This window comes from Sinocyclocheilus anshuiensis, unplaced genomic scaffold (genome assembly GCF_001515605.1).
Source record: "Sinocyclocheilus anshuiensis isolate Anshui unplaced genomic scaffold, SAMN03320099.WGS_v1.1 scaffold238, whole genome shotgun sequence".
Taxonomy (NCBI): domain Eukaryota; kingdom Metazoa; phylum Chordata; class Actinopteri; order Cypriniformes; family Cyprinidae; genus Sinocyclocheilus; species Sinocyclocheilus anshuiensis.
Window position 1 is genome coordinate 1,476,744 of NW_015547674.1, and position 15,533 is coordinate 1,492,276.

The 15,533-nt window shown below is 35.5% G+C and overlaps 1 protein-coding gene across 1 annotated transcript in view; it reads right to left on the bottom strand.

The window, feature by feature from the left end:
* Nucleotides 1–15,533, bottom strand: part of LOC107702891 (disks large homolog 4-like) — a 113,914-nt gene that overhangs the window by 5,884 nt on the left and 92,497 nt on the right. Inside the window, exons 7-18 of the mRNA XM_016505332.1 lie at nucleotides 14,395–14,564; nucleotides 13,443–13,579; nucleotides 12,115–12,259; nucleotides 11,865–12,003; nucleotides 9,251–9,445; nucleotides 7,465–7,590; nucleotides 5,201–5,359; nucleotides 3,593–3,707; nucleotides 3,450–3,511; nucleotides 2,102–2,144; nucleotides 492–522; nucleotides 327–374 (exon numbers count right to left, since the gene is read on the bottom strand). Of these exons, the coding sequence (XP_016360818.1) occupies nucleotides 327–374; nucleotides 492–522; nucleotides 2,102–2,144; nucleotides 3,450–3,511; nucleotides 3,593–3,707; nucleotides 5,201–5,359; nucleotides 7,465–7,590; nucleotides 9,251–9,445; nucleotides 11,865–12,003; nucleotides 12,115–12,259; nucleotides 13,443–13,579; nucleotides 14,395–14,564 (1,370 nt within the window). The remainder of the gene's footprint in view (nucleotides 1–326; nucleotides 375–491; nucleotides 523–2,101; nucleotides 2,145–3,449; nucleotides 3,512–3,592; nucleotides 3,708–5,200; nucleotides 5,360–7,464; nucleotides 7,591–9,250; nucleotides 9,446–11,864; nucleotides 12,004–12,114; nucleotides 12,260–13,442; nucleotides 13,580–14,394; nucleotides 14,565–15,533) is intronic.

A 15,533-nucleotide genomic window follows, 5' to 3' on the forward strand; every position in this document is an offset into this window, starting at 1 on the left:
TGCAAGTGCACCAGACAAAAGCTGTTTTAAACATAAAGGGTGCTCACACCAAATGTTGATTTGATTTAGTTAATAGAAGTGAATTGATAAATAAAATCGATTTATGACATTATCATTGAAAGCACCCTCACTTTACAGCACTGGCTAAAATTTTTCACAGGCTTAAAACTAAGACTTATGCACAGTACTGTATGTAGACACACAGTATGAGGTTTTTATTTAATTTAGGACGCTGCACACATAGACCGTAGAATGCAAGGCATCTCACTAGGGTTTGGATCAGAGCCAGCGCATAAATGACACAACATATGGTCGAGTTATCCGACCTTCCACTTGTGCAACTGTCTCGTAACTCCGTACTGGCTCTTCCCTTCCTGAAAGAAACAAATACACATGCATCAGTTTCTGTTTGCAATACAAGCAACAACAAATCATTCCATTCTGTGTCAGTATTCAGGGCCGTGCTGTGCTGCCTACGAGTTGTAACTCACCCTGTGAGCCTGTACTGTCTCGACTTCGGTCCTGCCAGAAGGAAATGTAGGGGACAACGCTTATTAAATTGTAATAGATTGTTTCCTACATCAGTTTAGATGTAATTAGGGGTTAACATTGTTGAAACATTTGCAGTTAGCCTATTGTACAAATAAAAACAATATAATAATAATTACATAAAACCGTGAATAACTGTACAAGGTGAATTAAGCTATATGCCCATACAAAGCATTAAACTTGATTTATTTATGTCATTTGTAATACATATGTTGAGGATCTCGCCTGCGCGATGTCTATCATGTTCATCTGATGTGCGCTACTGTAACGTATATAAATGTAACTTTTTAATACGCAGTCGCAGGGGAAGTTCCCGACATTAAACATATAACCAACAGGGAGACTTCAGATATGAAAAAGCTGATGTTTTCTCATTAAAATCGTACGATTTCCTATTATTTCAATAGACAGGAACATTCTCTTGCCATTTAGTGTCACCGTCAGGGACTATGTTTTAGCGGAAGGGCAGCATCTAATTAATTTACTAGGAAAAAGTAACATGTTAATACATAGATTTTTGGTTTGGTACTCGAGGCGTGCTGTATTGTGAATAAGTTGCAGTGACTCGTGCCTAACACAATATTCCTATTCACAATACAGCACAGCCTCGAGTACCTTATTGCTTACATATTATATTATTAAGTACAGTTCATTAAAATATGTGACCCTGGAGCACAAACGCTGGTCGCTGGGGTATATTTGTAGCAATAGCCAAAAATACATTGTATGGATCAAAATTATACATTTTTATTTTATGCCAAAAATCATTAGGATATTAAGTAAAGATCATGTTCCATGAAAATATTTTGTAATTAGTAATATGCATTGCTAAGAACTTCATTTGGACAACTTTAAAGATGATTTTCTCAATATTTAGATTTTTTTGCACCCTCAGATTCCAGATTTTCAAATATTGTCCTATCCTAACAAACCATACATCAATGGAAAGCTTATTTATTAATCTTTCAGATGATGTATACATCTCAACTTCACAAAATTGACCCTTATTACTGGTTTTGTGGTCCAGGGTCACAAATAGTATTTATACTTTTATTATTTAAAGTACTTTTAAGAGTCGCACCAAAAGTGCACACTCAATGCAATTAGGCACACTTCTTTTTCACAAGGTCATCCTAAAGTGACAATGTGAGCATGTGGACGTTTTCCCTGTGCATTTAAGTATTTTTTTCTGCAAATATCAATTTAGGGACTTTATGTATGAATCCCACAATGCTAAAATACGCAGGTAACAGATGCGAAGCCTAAATATTAATTTCCCAGGAAAACCCACAGAAAGCACTGAGCATGTGTGCTGGATGCAATGGTGTGTGTTTGTGAGCGCAGTGATCTGTGTCTACAGCATGAGCCCTACAGGCAGAACAAGCTCACAATGCCCGAGAGTTTTCATGAAACAACTGCTTGAGAGACTCCCATGGGCTGCAAACACACACCACTGCTGCTCTAAACACATCACAACTGATTAGAGAGGAGGAAAACCAATCTCAGTAATTTATGTAATTTAAAGCCGTTTGTGTTTTAGCAGGGATCTTACCCTTTCTTTCGACTTCAACCGCGTCCACTCTTTTCTCTCAACCCTGGAAGAGAGATGCATCTGAATGAATGACACGAGATTTATAACAAAACAACAGCAGAAGGAACACTGAGTTTACTAAGAATGAACTGTGCTGTTGTTGTACAGAAAGACTGTACAGCTGATAAGATGGTGTGATATTGCTTAACTATAATATAAGACAAACTCTTTTTTTCCCCCTAAATCTTAAATTTGGAGGGCATACTAATTGCTTTCTAATAGGCTACATCATGCAGTAAATGTGTGCACACTCATGGTGTGTTTTTGTAAAGTGAGTGACATACTGGATAATGTCAGTTCATTCATGCATTGTTAAAACAGCAATTATGATATTATCATGATACATATTACACACCCCTAGTGCAGAAAGCACCTGTTCATTTGAGCTGAAATAGCACATGCAAAAATGGCACAAATGTTTAGTGAATTCGTCCCACATTCTTATGACATTACAGCCAAAAAAACTTACATGAGACTGATGCAATAAAACTAAAATATGTGGAACTGTTTTCAGAATTGATAACATTATGAAATGTTTCTTGAGCAGCAAATCAGCATATTATACATACACACACACACACACACACACACACACACACACACACACACACATATATGTATATATATTAATATATAAAACTATGTGACCAGGATCATGTAACATAATTTTCTTTGTAATATCAAAACGGTTTTTAATGAATAAGCTTGGTAACGAGCAGATAAGATACAATGATAAAATATATAAATATAAACCAATAGTTGTTTTATTGAGAAATCATATTGTTTTTAAAAAATGTACCCTAAATGTAGGAAATGTACCCTAAATTATATGAATAAGAAAAAAATGTTAAAATATAATAAAATACAAAACATTTATTTTAAATTGTAATAATAGTTCCCAATATTACTGTTTTTACTGTATTTATGACCAAATAAATGCAGCCTCGATGAGCATAAGAGACTTGTTTCAAAAACATTGTAAAAAAATCGAACGACCCCAAACTTTTGAATAGTAGTGTAATTTTCATTTTTATAATCTGAGGGAGTCAAAATTATATTGTAACATTTCATATGCTGTCAATAGAGCTTAAATTAAGTATTTATCCCAGAAGTTTCTTTTCACATGACTGCAGAGAAATGTTTGTGCGGATGAACGTCTCTAGAACACGTCCTTGTGTTAGAACGAAAGCTAGTTGAAAGCTAAAACGCCTCTTTAAGCCGTTTGAATATAATTTTGTTCAAGGACAACAGAGCAGAAAACACAAGAGAAAGCAGCGACACACACACACACACACACACACACACACACCTCCTCTTGCTGGGGATGAAGCCGACCTCCTCCTCCTCCCCCTGTGGGCTGACTCTGCAGGCCTGCCACCACTCCTCATCTCCACAGTCCAAAACATGCAGCACATCTCCCTCCTCGTCCCCCTGTGGGCTGAGTCTGCAGGCCTGCCACCACTCATCATCTCCACAGTCCAAAACATGCAGCACATCTCCAAACCTAAAGCCCACGGCCTGACTCAGGAAACCACAGTCTGCCGTCTTATCATAGTCAAACAGAGCCCTGCCAAACAACAGAGAGAGAGAGAGAGAGAGAACATAAGTCACGGGGAAAAAGAGAGGATAAAGGGGGACAGAGAGAGAGGGGTTGAAAAGGAAGAACATCAAAGGAAAAGCATGGAATTAGGTTGAAATCGAGCAACACAGACCTTTTATTTATGGCCTTTTTTCATTTTTATTAATCAGCTCTGTTCAGAATGGAACACTAGCCTTCTAGTGCAGTGTTGACTATGTTAAACAGCATGCAGAGATAAACCTTGTTCTCACGTGATCCCATCTTAAACACTTCAATATGAGCACTTAAGTATTGAGAAAGAGATGTTAGCATTGTTGTGTATATAGCATCCAGTTCATTCTTCACACGTGGAAGGTCAAGTTGAGAGCAGGGGATTATGGGATACAGTATAAGCAGTGTGCTCTGCTTATATACTGATCATTTTGGCAAATGTTGTAGGTTATCTGGGAAATCCACCATTGTGGAAAAATAAGTGCGCTTAACTGTAATGAATGTGCACTTGTAGTGTACTTTAAATCTTAGTATATTTTAAGACTGTAATTGTAGATAATATTAACCAAATAAAAGGCCACTTAAGTGTATTCATGACTGTTTCTTAACACACTTAAGTAGACTTTTAAAAAGTGAACTTTGTAACGTCAAATTAATAAAGTACATTTTAACTCATTATGATTTAATCATCTTTTATCAAGAAAAACACTTATTTTGAAGTGTTGACTAACATACTAAAGCACATGTGAAGTACTGTATATTGTTTTATTTGACATTTAAGGTTAAAATATTTTAAATGTACTAAACTGCAACTCCATTATTACAAATGAGCAATTACAAATATATTTAAATACATTACATTCAAGCTTCAATAGATAATGCATTATATTTTGGTATCTTATTATATTTACAGTATATTTTATTTCACCATTAATGTTTGTCAGTACATTCAGTAGTACACTTTAACTATATTTCAAAGACAATACAAGTAATTATAAAATGACATATAAAGATGCACTTAAGTCCTACTTAAGTGAGACAGAAAAGCACTTTTAAGTTTAAACTACCTGCATTTAATATACATTTACACTATAGTGCATTTTCATTTAATTGCAATTAACATGAAATGTAATGTCCGAAAACTTCACATTCAGTTCACACTTAAGTATTTTCACTTAAGTATGCTAAAGCGTTCTTTTTCACAAGGGCTTACATACCAAAAAGTAGCATATTGCACAGAGTATACAAGAGTATACATCTACTCTGACCTGTAGTATAGTAGAAAGAGGAGAGGAAAAGATGCAGAGAAGACAAGGGTAATGGATTTGGAACTACAGTAATATTGTAAGCCAGATTTGTACATGTGACGTCTATTTTAGTGTGTGCATGTTAACTGCCAGTCCAGAGCTCTCTCCACCTTTCAAAGTAACAGAAGACTAAAAGACTGAAGGGCTGGTAATCTGTAGTTGTAGTGTGTGTTGTATGTTTACCTGATATAAAATCCTCGTTTAGGGTTACTTCGTAATGTAGTTGTTCCAGAGCCCATACTGCTGTTCATCAACTGCTCTCTGAGATCATGAATTTTAGCTTCAAATCGACTGTACTCTGCACAAACAAACACAACTCTTATCCAACACTGCACAGAAGAGCTATTAGAAATCAACCATTTGTGTCAGTTTGCACAGTGATGTGGTGTGTGTGAGTCTAAAATATCTATTCCATATACACTAGGATTCACATTTTTTCAGATTTTTAAAATGTTTTGAAAGAAGTCTCTTCTGCTCACCAAAGCTGCATTTATTTGAATAAATATACAATAAAAACATATAAAATATTTCATACAAAATAACCATCTTATATGTGAATATCAGTTAAAATATAATTTATTTCTGTGATGCGCAGCTGTATTTTCAGCATAAACATCTGATGGTAACCACTGACTTCCATAGTATTTATTTTTTCCATACTGTGGAAGTCAGTGGCTACCGTTAACTGTTTAGTTACAAGCATCTGGTCAACAGAAGAAAGAAATTCAAACAGGTTTGGAACAACCTGAGGGTTCTGTCAGTAAATGATGACAGAATATTCACTTTTTGGGTGAACTATCCCTTTAAATTACATAATAATATTATGACAATCAGCATGCTCAGCAATATAAATAAAAATGCACAATATAGGAGTATAAAAATAACTATTCCATATATATATATATATATATATATACATACATATACATATATATATACATTGTTATTTACTGTATACTGTTTGAAAGTTTAGGGTCAGTAATATTTTTCAAATGTTTTAAAGAAGTATATTATGCTCAGCAAAGCTACATTTATTTGATCAAAAATACTGTAAAAAAAAAAAAACAGCAATATTGTCAAATATTATAACATGTGCATGCTGTTAATGAGAGTTTGGCGTACTCGTGTTGATGTTTTATGTGTTTTCATCTGTTTTTTAACGTTTTTATTTTGTTTGATCACATGAACAAGTGCTCCTGGATTTAGTTGGCTAAAATAGATTTTTCTTATTTCGTCGCGCTGTGGCTTTTTTAGTATTTGTTGTTGGCCTGCAACATCCGTGGGACTGTATGCCATGGGAGGACACAATATTCCTCGTTAGTTTAGTACGGGAAATGGACTTTAGGCTGGAGTTACCAAACTTTATTTTGAGAGATTTTCATGGGCCGAGGAGTGTGGAAAAGAAGAGCAAGAGGGGCAAACGAGGTGGCGTTAGATTACAGCTGAGGAAGCAGCGGCTTACCCGGGTTATTATGAGAAATGTCCAGTCCCTGAGGAATAAAGTGGATGCACTTCAGGGAAATGTTCGTTACCAGAAGGATTTTAGGAACTGCTGCATCATGGCATTTACTGAAACGTGGCTCACCGAGTGTGAACGGGACACCGACCTCTTATCGTCTGGATCCCTTTACCCAAAAGTAGTATACTTTAAGTTTATTTTATTAAGTATACTTAAGTAAAGTTCAAGTATATTTTTGAGTATACTTTATGTAGTAAGTATACAAATATCAGTGTACTAGTAGTATACTTGTAAGTGTACTATTTCAATACTCCTTGGGACTAAATTGGACCACTTTCTAGTATATAAAAGTATACTTTTAAGTATAAAGAACAGGGTATCTGCTTGTAAACAAAAACATTTTATTCTAGCGGCATGCATTCTTTTTTATAAACACATGAATGTCTGTAAGTTTCATAAATAAACAACATTTTGAACAAAAAAAGCTGGAAAAGACTATGAATTGGATTCAGAATGATAATCAAAACGTAGATGGAGTCGATCAACACCCCAAAGCTTGACAGTCATTATTACCTCTTAATTGGTCAACATTTTATTCCATAAAGTTACACAGTTTTGATGCTGTTTTATGTCAGGTTGGCTAGCAGAGGTAACAGTGGAAACTCATGGAGGCGGGGTATGTGTATATGTCAACAAACGAAACCGTACCTCTGTGACTGTCAGAGAGTGTATTTGTACGCCTGATGTGGAACTTTTAGCTGTGTCACTGCGTCCTTTTTATTTACCCCGTGAGTTTCCTCAACTTTTCATCACAACAGTGTACATTCACCCGAAGGCGGATTCTGTCTCTGCCTCTAGCACCATCTTTGATGTAGTGCACAGACTGCAGTCGATCTCACCGGATGCACCTCACTTTATTCTTGGCGACTTTGACCAGGTTTCTCTCAAACACACTTAAAACTTTCCAGCAGTATGTCTCCTGTCCAACCAGATGGGGTAAGACACTAGATCTCTGTTATGGGTCAGTAAAGCATGCTTATAAACCTCTCCCGCTTCCTCCTTTGGGCTCTGCTGATCATAGTTGCATTCATTTACCGCCCATATGTAAGACTGTCTTAAAGAGAGAGAAAGCAAAGATTAAGGACATAAGAGTAACTCTGAGTAACATAACTCTGGTTCGGCCTGGGCAAGTATGAAAACCAGAGCAGGTCTTCACAATTCAAACAGCAGTACTCCTGTTATGTTAGATGGTTTTAACTCGGATATTGAATTTGCAAATAGTTTTTATTGTCGTTTTGATCATTTTGATTTTAGCAAAGAAAACCAGGTATTGAGTCTTAAACTTATGGATAATCAGCCTTTCAACATTGATCTTTAGGATGGCTTTCAATTCAGTAAAGGTGAACAAAAGCCCTGGTCCTGATCATGTCTGTGGTCGGTCACTTAAATCATGTGCAAAAGACTTAAGTCCTGTATTTCACGATATTTATAATAAGTCATTACAGACACAACATGTACCTAACCTCTGGAAAGATGCTGTGGTTGTCCCAGTTCCTAAACCTAGAGGTCCTAAAACCATTAATGATTTCAGGCCGGTTGCTCTGACTTCAGTTTTAATGAAGATTTTTGAGAAACTGGTCAGGTCTGAGATCTTGAGGCAGACTGAACGTACTCTGGATCCAATGCAATTTGCGCATAGGCCTCATAGAGGAGTGGAGGATGCTACGGTCACTTTGCTTAATTTGCTTTTTAGACATTTGGATGGGAATGGGACACACGCCAGACTTTTATTTATAGACTTCTCCTCTGCTTTTAATACAACCCAACCCCACATTTTGACCAGAAGGCTCTTAGAACAGTCTGAGGTAAGTAATAATCTGGTAGGTTGGATTCTTGACTTTTTAACAAATAGGACACAGAGAGTAAGGGACAATGGTATTTTGTCTGACCGGAAAAGCTCTTCTACAGGGTCTCCTCAAGGGTGTGTGCTGTCACCTTTATTGTTTATTCTTCGCACAAATATGTGTCAGAGCAGCTATGACAATATGCAGATGATTCGGTTATCATCAGTCTGCTGCAGGAGAATGAGATCAGCCACGGCCCAGTTATTGATGAGTGAGGAATCTTACCTCCAGCGTAATATATCAAAAACTAAAGATATGCTCATTGACTTTAGGAGGATCACTCGTATGAATAAAGCTACTTTAATTAAAGGTCAGACTATTGAGTATGTGCAATCCTATAAACACCTTGGGACTATTATTGATGCAAAATTGAACTTGTGCAGCTGTGTGTAAAAAAAAGGTCAACGGAGCTTGTATCGTTTAAGGAAATTATCACACTTTCATATCGACCGAACGCTAATGATCGTGTTTTATCATGCTTTTATTGAATCAGTTTTGTCCTTTTCTTTGGTCGTATGGTTTAGTCACACATCGTTAAAAGCGAGAAATTCCTTAAACCAAATAGTTATCTGCATACTCCAAGCACAATATAGATGTTTTGGATTTTTCTTGGATTTTCTGTTTTTTATTTTCGTGCAAAGGCCGTTTGTGTCTTATACTTTGCACTTTGTCTTTGACTGTCAGGTATAGATCTATGGACAAAAATGCTGGTCAGGACTAATGGGATGGAGTCTCCATTAAAACATACTGTATGCATTACTAATTAAACATACTGATCTACTGACCAACATCATGGCTGGTATTAAATGGAGTTGTCAGGGACATCATACTGTAATTATAGGTTCAAAACATGTGATTTGATTCACACACGGTGTGAAAACAATGTGTATGTGTTTGCATGCTCTCACACTCAAGATCTGATCTCCTTTGCGCAGTTCTCCGCTCAGATCCGCAGGGCCTCCTGCCAGGATGAAAGAGATGAATATTCCCTCACCATCCTCCCCTCCAACTATATTAAACCCCAAACCCGTCGATCCTCTGTGGATCACAACACGCCTCGGGTCCCTGAGACACACAAGACAGAGCAAAGAAATGACAGAAGGCAGAGATAAATTACAAAAGAATTCCAGGATGATACTAAAAATCGTTTCCAGTAAAATACACATTATTTCATATATGACTGAGTCTGAAACAGCGGCGCAGTGCTGTCAGTCAGATATGCACAGAGTGATTCACTGTGCACTTATGCTTGCAAGCTAACATTTATTCATTTATGCACTTCTTTTTAACCATTGTTGATGTAGAAACACAGCTGGTTTAGCTAAAGCATTCCGTTTCATTAAATCAAGTATAGTGCTTTTCAAAACAGCTTTACTGAAATCCATATGTGTGACCCTGGACCACAAAACCAGTCATAAGGGTCAATTTTTCGAAATTGAGATTTATACATAATCTGAAAGCTGAATGAGCAAGTTTTCCATTGATGTATGGTTTGTTAGGTTAGGACAATATTTGGCCGAGATTTGAAAATTCTATTTGAAAATCTGGAATCTGAGGGTGCAAAAAAATCTAAATATTGAGAAAATCATCTTTAAAGTTGTCCAAATGAAGTTTTTAGCTATGCATATTACTAATCAAAAATTAAGTTTTGATATATTTACAGTAGGAAATTTACAAAATATCTTCATGGAACATGATCTTTACTTAATATCCTAATGATTTTTGGCATAAAAGAAAAATGTATAATTTTGACCCATACAATGTATTGTTGGCTATTGCTACAAATATACCCCAGCGACTTAAGACTGCTTTTGTGCTCCAGGGTCACAAATTGTTATTTCTATAAAGTCTTATAGTTTTATGGCTCAGCGATATGATAATATATGTCAATGACATAAATGATCAACCAGTTAAGATTTAGCTCTATTTAATGTTTCAGTAAAAAAAAAAAAAAATGCTGGTTGACAGTAATCACTTTTCCGTTACGGAATTAAAAAAATAAAAATAATTTCAACTTTTTGTTTCACAATTCTGACTTTTTTTTCTCAGAATTGCAAGATATAAACTCGCAATTGCGAGAAATAAAGTCACAAATGTGAAAAATGAACTTGCAATTCTGACTTTTATAAAGTCCAATTCTGAGGGAAAAAAGTCAGCTCACAATTTTGATATTTTCTTACAATTGCAAATTTATTTTATGCAATTCCGACTTTATAACTCACATTTGCGAGTTAACATCACGAAAGTCAGAATTGCAAGATATAAACTTGCAATTGCATGAAAAAAAGTTGCAATTACCTTTTTATATTTTTTATTCTGTGGAGGAAACAAGCTTCCATACTTCTGAGAGCAACAAAGAACGCCTAACTAAATATGAAATGATAAATGATAAATATGTGTAACCAGTTGGTGCTAAATTTAGTTTGCAAACATTGTGGAATTTATGTAAAATATAAAACGTATATAGTTTTGGTGTCAATCACTAAGGTATTTGTATAAAACCTTTGTATAAGTTTTTTGCATTTTCTGCTCTAATTATGGAGAAAATCAGTGGAAATCTGCAGAAATTATTTCAATATACTCAAAAAAAAATTGAAGGATTTACTTATCAACTTACTTTCGATCATAATTTGCCATATTTGAATAAATATAATGAACTCCTTTTCCATACTAAGCTTATTTGAATAACTAATAAGAAATATAAAATGCCTCTAAATCAGTTTTGTTTAGCGAATACATTCCAAATATTGAATCCATAAGCTTTAAAACAAAGCTCTGATCAAAACAATATGAAAATACAAATTCTGTCTGCTGCTGTTTGCATCATAGGTGTGACTTCAATCTAAAATTCAGTTATTAATCTCAGCTGCCAATTAATATTTATTTTATTTACCAAAGGCAGGGTTATTATTGATAACTAAAACTAAAACTAATTAAAACAAATGATAACTTTAAATAAAATAAATATGAACGGAATTAATTTAAATAATAATAAAAAAAATCTAGTTGACAAAGCAACATTTCTCATCTTCATTTAGTTTAACTTGATGTACTAAAAAAAAACAAAAAAAATGGAATACATTTTTTTTTAAATGTATATATTTAAAAAAACACAAAAATACTACAAAAACACAATACAATTACTAAAAATAAAAATAAAATCTGAAAATAAAAAAAACATTAAAAATATGAATAAAAGATATGATAGTTCTAAAACTATACAGACATATACAGTTATATATATATATATATATATATATATAGAAAAATGATACAAACAAACAAAATTACTAAAATGAACTACAATCAAAATTAAAATGAAAACAGAAAATATAAAAATAAAGGTAATTCAAAATGTCAATAAAAACTATACTAATTTAGAATCTCAACGATACTAAAATAACACTGATGCAAGGTGATGGGAGCTCCTTTACATTAGAACCCATGGACTGTGCAGGAACTGCTGAATCATGAGCTTCATTACCTGGGTAAGTCATCATCTCCCATCAAGCCATGCAGCACTGGAGAAAAGCGGCTTGGTGAGGTGGGCGTGAGTGCTTGTGGGTAATCCGAGGCCAGGAGGTTTGGATGTCCGAGGTCCATGTCCAGATGCGGAGAGTACGCTGAAGGGAAAGCTGGATTTAGTGAGGACTGCCATCGAGTCTTGAGAGTTATTCAAGAGTTTGTCTTGTGTTTTATCTGTGAAGCAGCGCCTCTGAGTGCTGTGTACTCACTGCTCGTGAGGTCTGGTGGGTTGTAGTTGTTGGTAAGGTACATGTTGTTTGGCTTGGCCACTCTGAGGTAGACCACCTCTGCTGTGTTCTTCAGCGTGCCCACCGCGTCCTCATGCATCACGTCCTCCAAACACACATTATTCACCTGCAGATGCAGAGACTGACGTTACGGGACGCATGTCCCTCGTGAAAAACAAATGCACTTGTGCACTTGTAGTGTACTGATATCTTAAAAGTATAATTAAAAAAAAAACTTGACTTGCAGATAATATAAGATTAATGAAGTAAAAATGCCACTGAAGTTCACTTTCATGACTATGCTTCTTAACACACTTAAGTGCATTTTAAAGTGCACTATGTGATGTCAAACGAAAAGTTTTAATTTAAAGTGCATTCTATATCATTATGTTTTAAATGATCTTTTGCTGTGTTTTAAAGTGCGCATTTATTTTGATGTACATGTCAATACTTGACTATAATTTTAACTGTAGTGTGTTATTTTAATATTGCATTTAAAGTTAATATATTTAAAATGTACCAAAGTGCAGTGTTATTATAGTTAACTAAACCTAAAATTGAAACTAAAACTAAAACCATTAAAAACATTTTTGTTACTTAATATAAGCAATAACCGAAATAAAATATAACTGAAATAAAATAAAAGTTTAACTGGATGTAGTAAAACAACTAAAACCGAAACAAATATAGACATAAAAAAAAAAAACTATTAAAAATGACAAAAACACACAATAAAATTACCAAAACTTTAACAAATTAAAATAAAAACAGCAAATATAAAACTTATTCAAATTATTAATAAAAACTATAATAGTACCTAATAAAATAACACTGCTAAATTGCAACTTCACCATTACAAATGTATAGCTCCAAATATGTTTAAATACATGGACTTTAAAGCATATTTTAGTTTCCCATAAATGTCTGTCAGTACATTCAGCTGCAAAGACAATAGAATTAATTATGAAATTACATATAAAGACGTACTAAAGTTAAGTCCACAAAGGGCATCAAAGTGCACTTCTTTTTCCATGCCAAGTTAAAAGCAGAAATGTAAGAACTGTGCTTTATGGACAGTTACTTTATACTTTAAAGCTGTGTTTAAAGTTGCAGTGTGCAATTTCTGCATCACTAGTGGCAACAAATAAAATAGAACATTTTCAGGGATGCATGTAAATCAAAATGAAGGCTAAAGCAGATAAATGCCTGTAGTTCCTCCTGTGAGCAGCAGGTGGCGGCATTGAAGTGTCTAATACAGTCTATCTTTACACATGTCAGTCTTCAGCAATGATGTACATGTGTCGTCTTACCGCCAGTATCTTATCACCGATCTGTAGTCGCCCGTCCTTATGAGCCGCTCCTCCCTCGATGATCTTTGTGACATAAATGCTGTTGTCTCCAGGGATGTGCTGGTTCCCCACACCACCCGCTATACTAAAGCCTAGCCCTGAGACAGAAACGAAAGGGGTGGCATATCTCTTCATGAACAGAGCTTTCAGATCTTCGTTATTTGAAAAAGATGCACTTTGGATGCTTTTCTGACAAAACAGTTCATAGTAGCCATTGACTTCCACAGTGTGGGGAAAAAAAAAATACTATGGAACTCAATGGCTACCGTCAACTGTTCGGTTCCCAACATTCTTCAAAGCATCTTCTTTTGTGCTCAACAGAAGAAACGAAACTCGTACAGGTTTAGAACAAGTGGAGGGTGGGGAAATGATGACAGAACTTTCATTTTTAGGAGAACTATGCCTTTAAAGAGCACAAGCATTTAGTGTGCAGACAACAAAACTGCAGCACGTGCTTCTAATGAACAGAACTTTATTGTGTGTCGATGTGGATGCATAATTATCATTATATATATCTTGATAGTTGTCGTTCTTGGTGTGAACAGGCCTTAACAGGCCTCCCATAAAGCATTGCAAATAACAATCAAATTAAACATGATTATAAAATTCACACAAAAAGCACAATTTTCTCACTGCGACTTTCTGATTGGTCGAGCTTTCTGCACAGCATCTTGGGTAATGAAGTTTTTAGCCACAAATTCCACTGGTGTTGAAATAATGCAAACAAATAGCTTCAACAAAAGCATATACCACTGATTAACGACGTTGTAGCTCACAGCAGGTTTAGAAGTCACTGTGATGAATCACTTTGTTGTATTCTGCACGTGTAAGTCGCTTTGGATGAAAGCATCTGCTGAATGAATAAATGTAAATGATGAATAGAGCCTAGGTCACCTGGTCAACGAGTCCGTACCTTTTGGCCCTTTGATGAGCTTGAGTTCGGTGACTTTCTCAGCGATGGGTTTCCTGCGTAATACATAGAGTCTGACGATAGCACCCGCCTCCTTGAGAGCCTCCACCGCCTGACTGTGGGTCACCTCCCGAACATCGACGTCATTCACGAAGAGAATGCTGTCATTTACTCTAGGAGAGAAAGAGAGAGAGTGAGAGAGAGAGAGAGAGAGAGAGAGATGGAAATAAGTTATTAAGGCAACATCTGTCAGAAGCTGCCAGTGCGCAGTCATAAATAAACCTTTTGAACTGACAGCTGTCACAAAATTTGAATTTTTGAATTAAAAAATTCCATTTGTTCCTTTTTTAGTTTCTGGCAACATCTGGCAACACTGATGTACAACTTAAGATACAAAAGATGTTATGTGCAAATTATATTGTAAATGCAAATTATATAAGTGAAATTTGACTCTCTAGAGAGGTTTTATTCCTTAGAATACCCAACCACATGGCTAATATACAGTGTGTTTACACAGGCTTTCAAATGCAGCACACCGAGGCAGTAGAAATGTATTTACACAGGAATAGATTATCTGGTATTTGGCCATTTTGAGATTATCAATATCAGGCAGTAACCGCGTTAACTAATCCAATGACAGACAAGTTCTGTTTTCAGTTTCATCCATGGCAAAGACAATGTTTCTGTCAGGACCACTATCGTCAAAATGATAGATACTTAGCATAAAGTTTGGTTTGGCGGTATGGTTCTGTTCTGGGCAAAAACCTCCCTGCCCATCCATGCAGCCTGTCATGAATAATAATTGAAGAGCAGCAATAATAACCCCCTAGGGTTAACAGAACAGAACAAGGCAGATATCATTAATGTACTTAATGATATTTAAGTGTAACACTTTATTCAAGATAAAGGAGTCTGATTAGCAAGGAATATCAGAAAGCCAAGTCCTGACTATGGCGAAAGGAGGAGCTGGGGATGGAGGAGGGTAATTTGCTCCAAAGCTCAAAAGCTGCTGAATAATACTGAATAGAGATTATATAGGAATGCTGCGATAGGTGTCTGTAACAACGTTCGTAGTTCGGGAAGAAGGAGACGGGAACCGGCGGACATTTAAACAATTTAATAAAATAAACAAACACAAAATG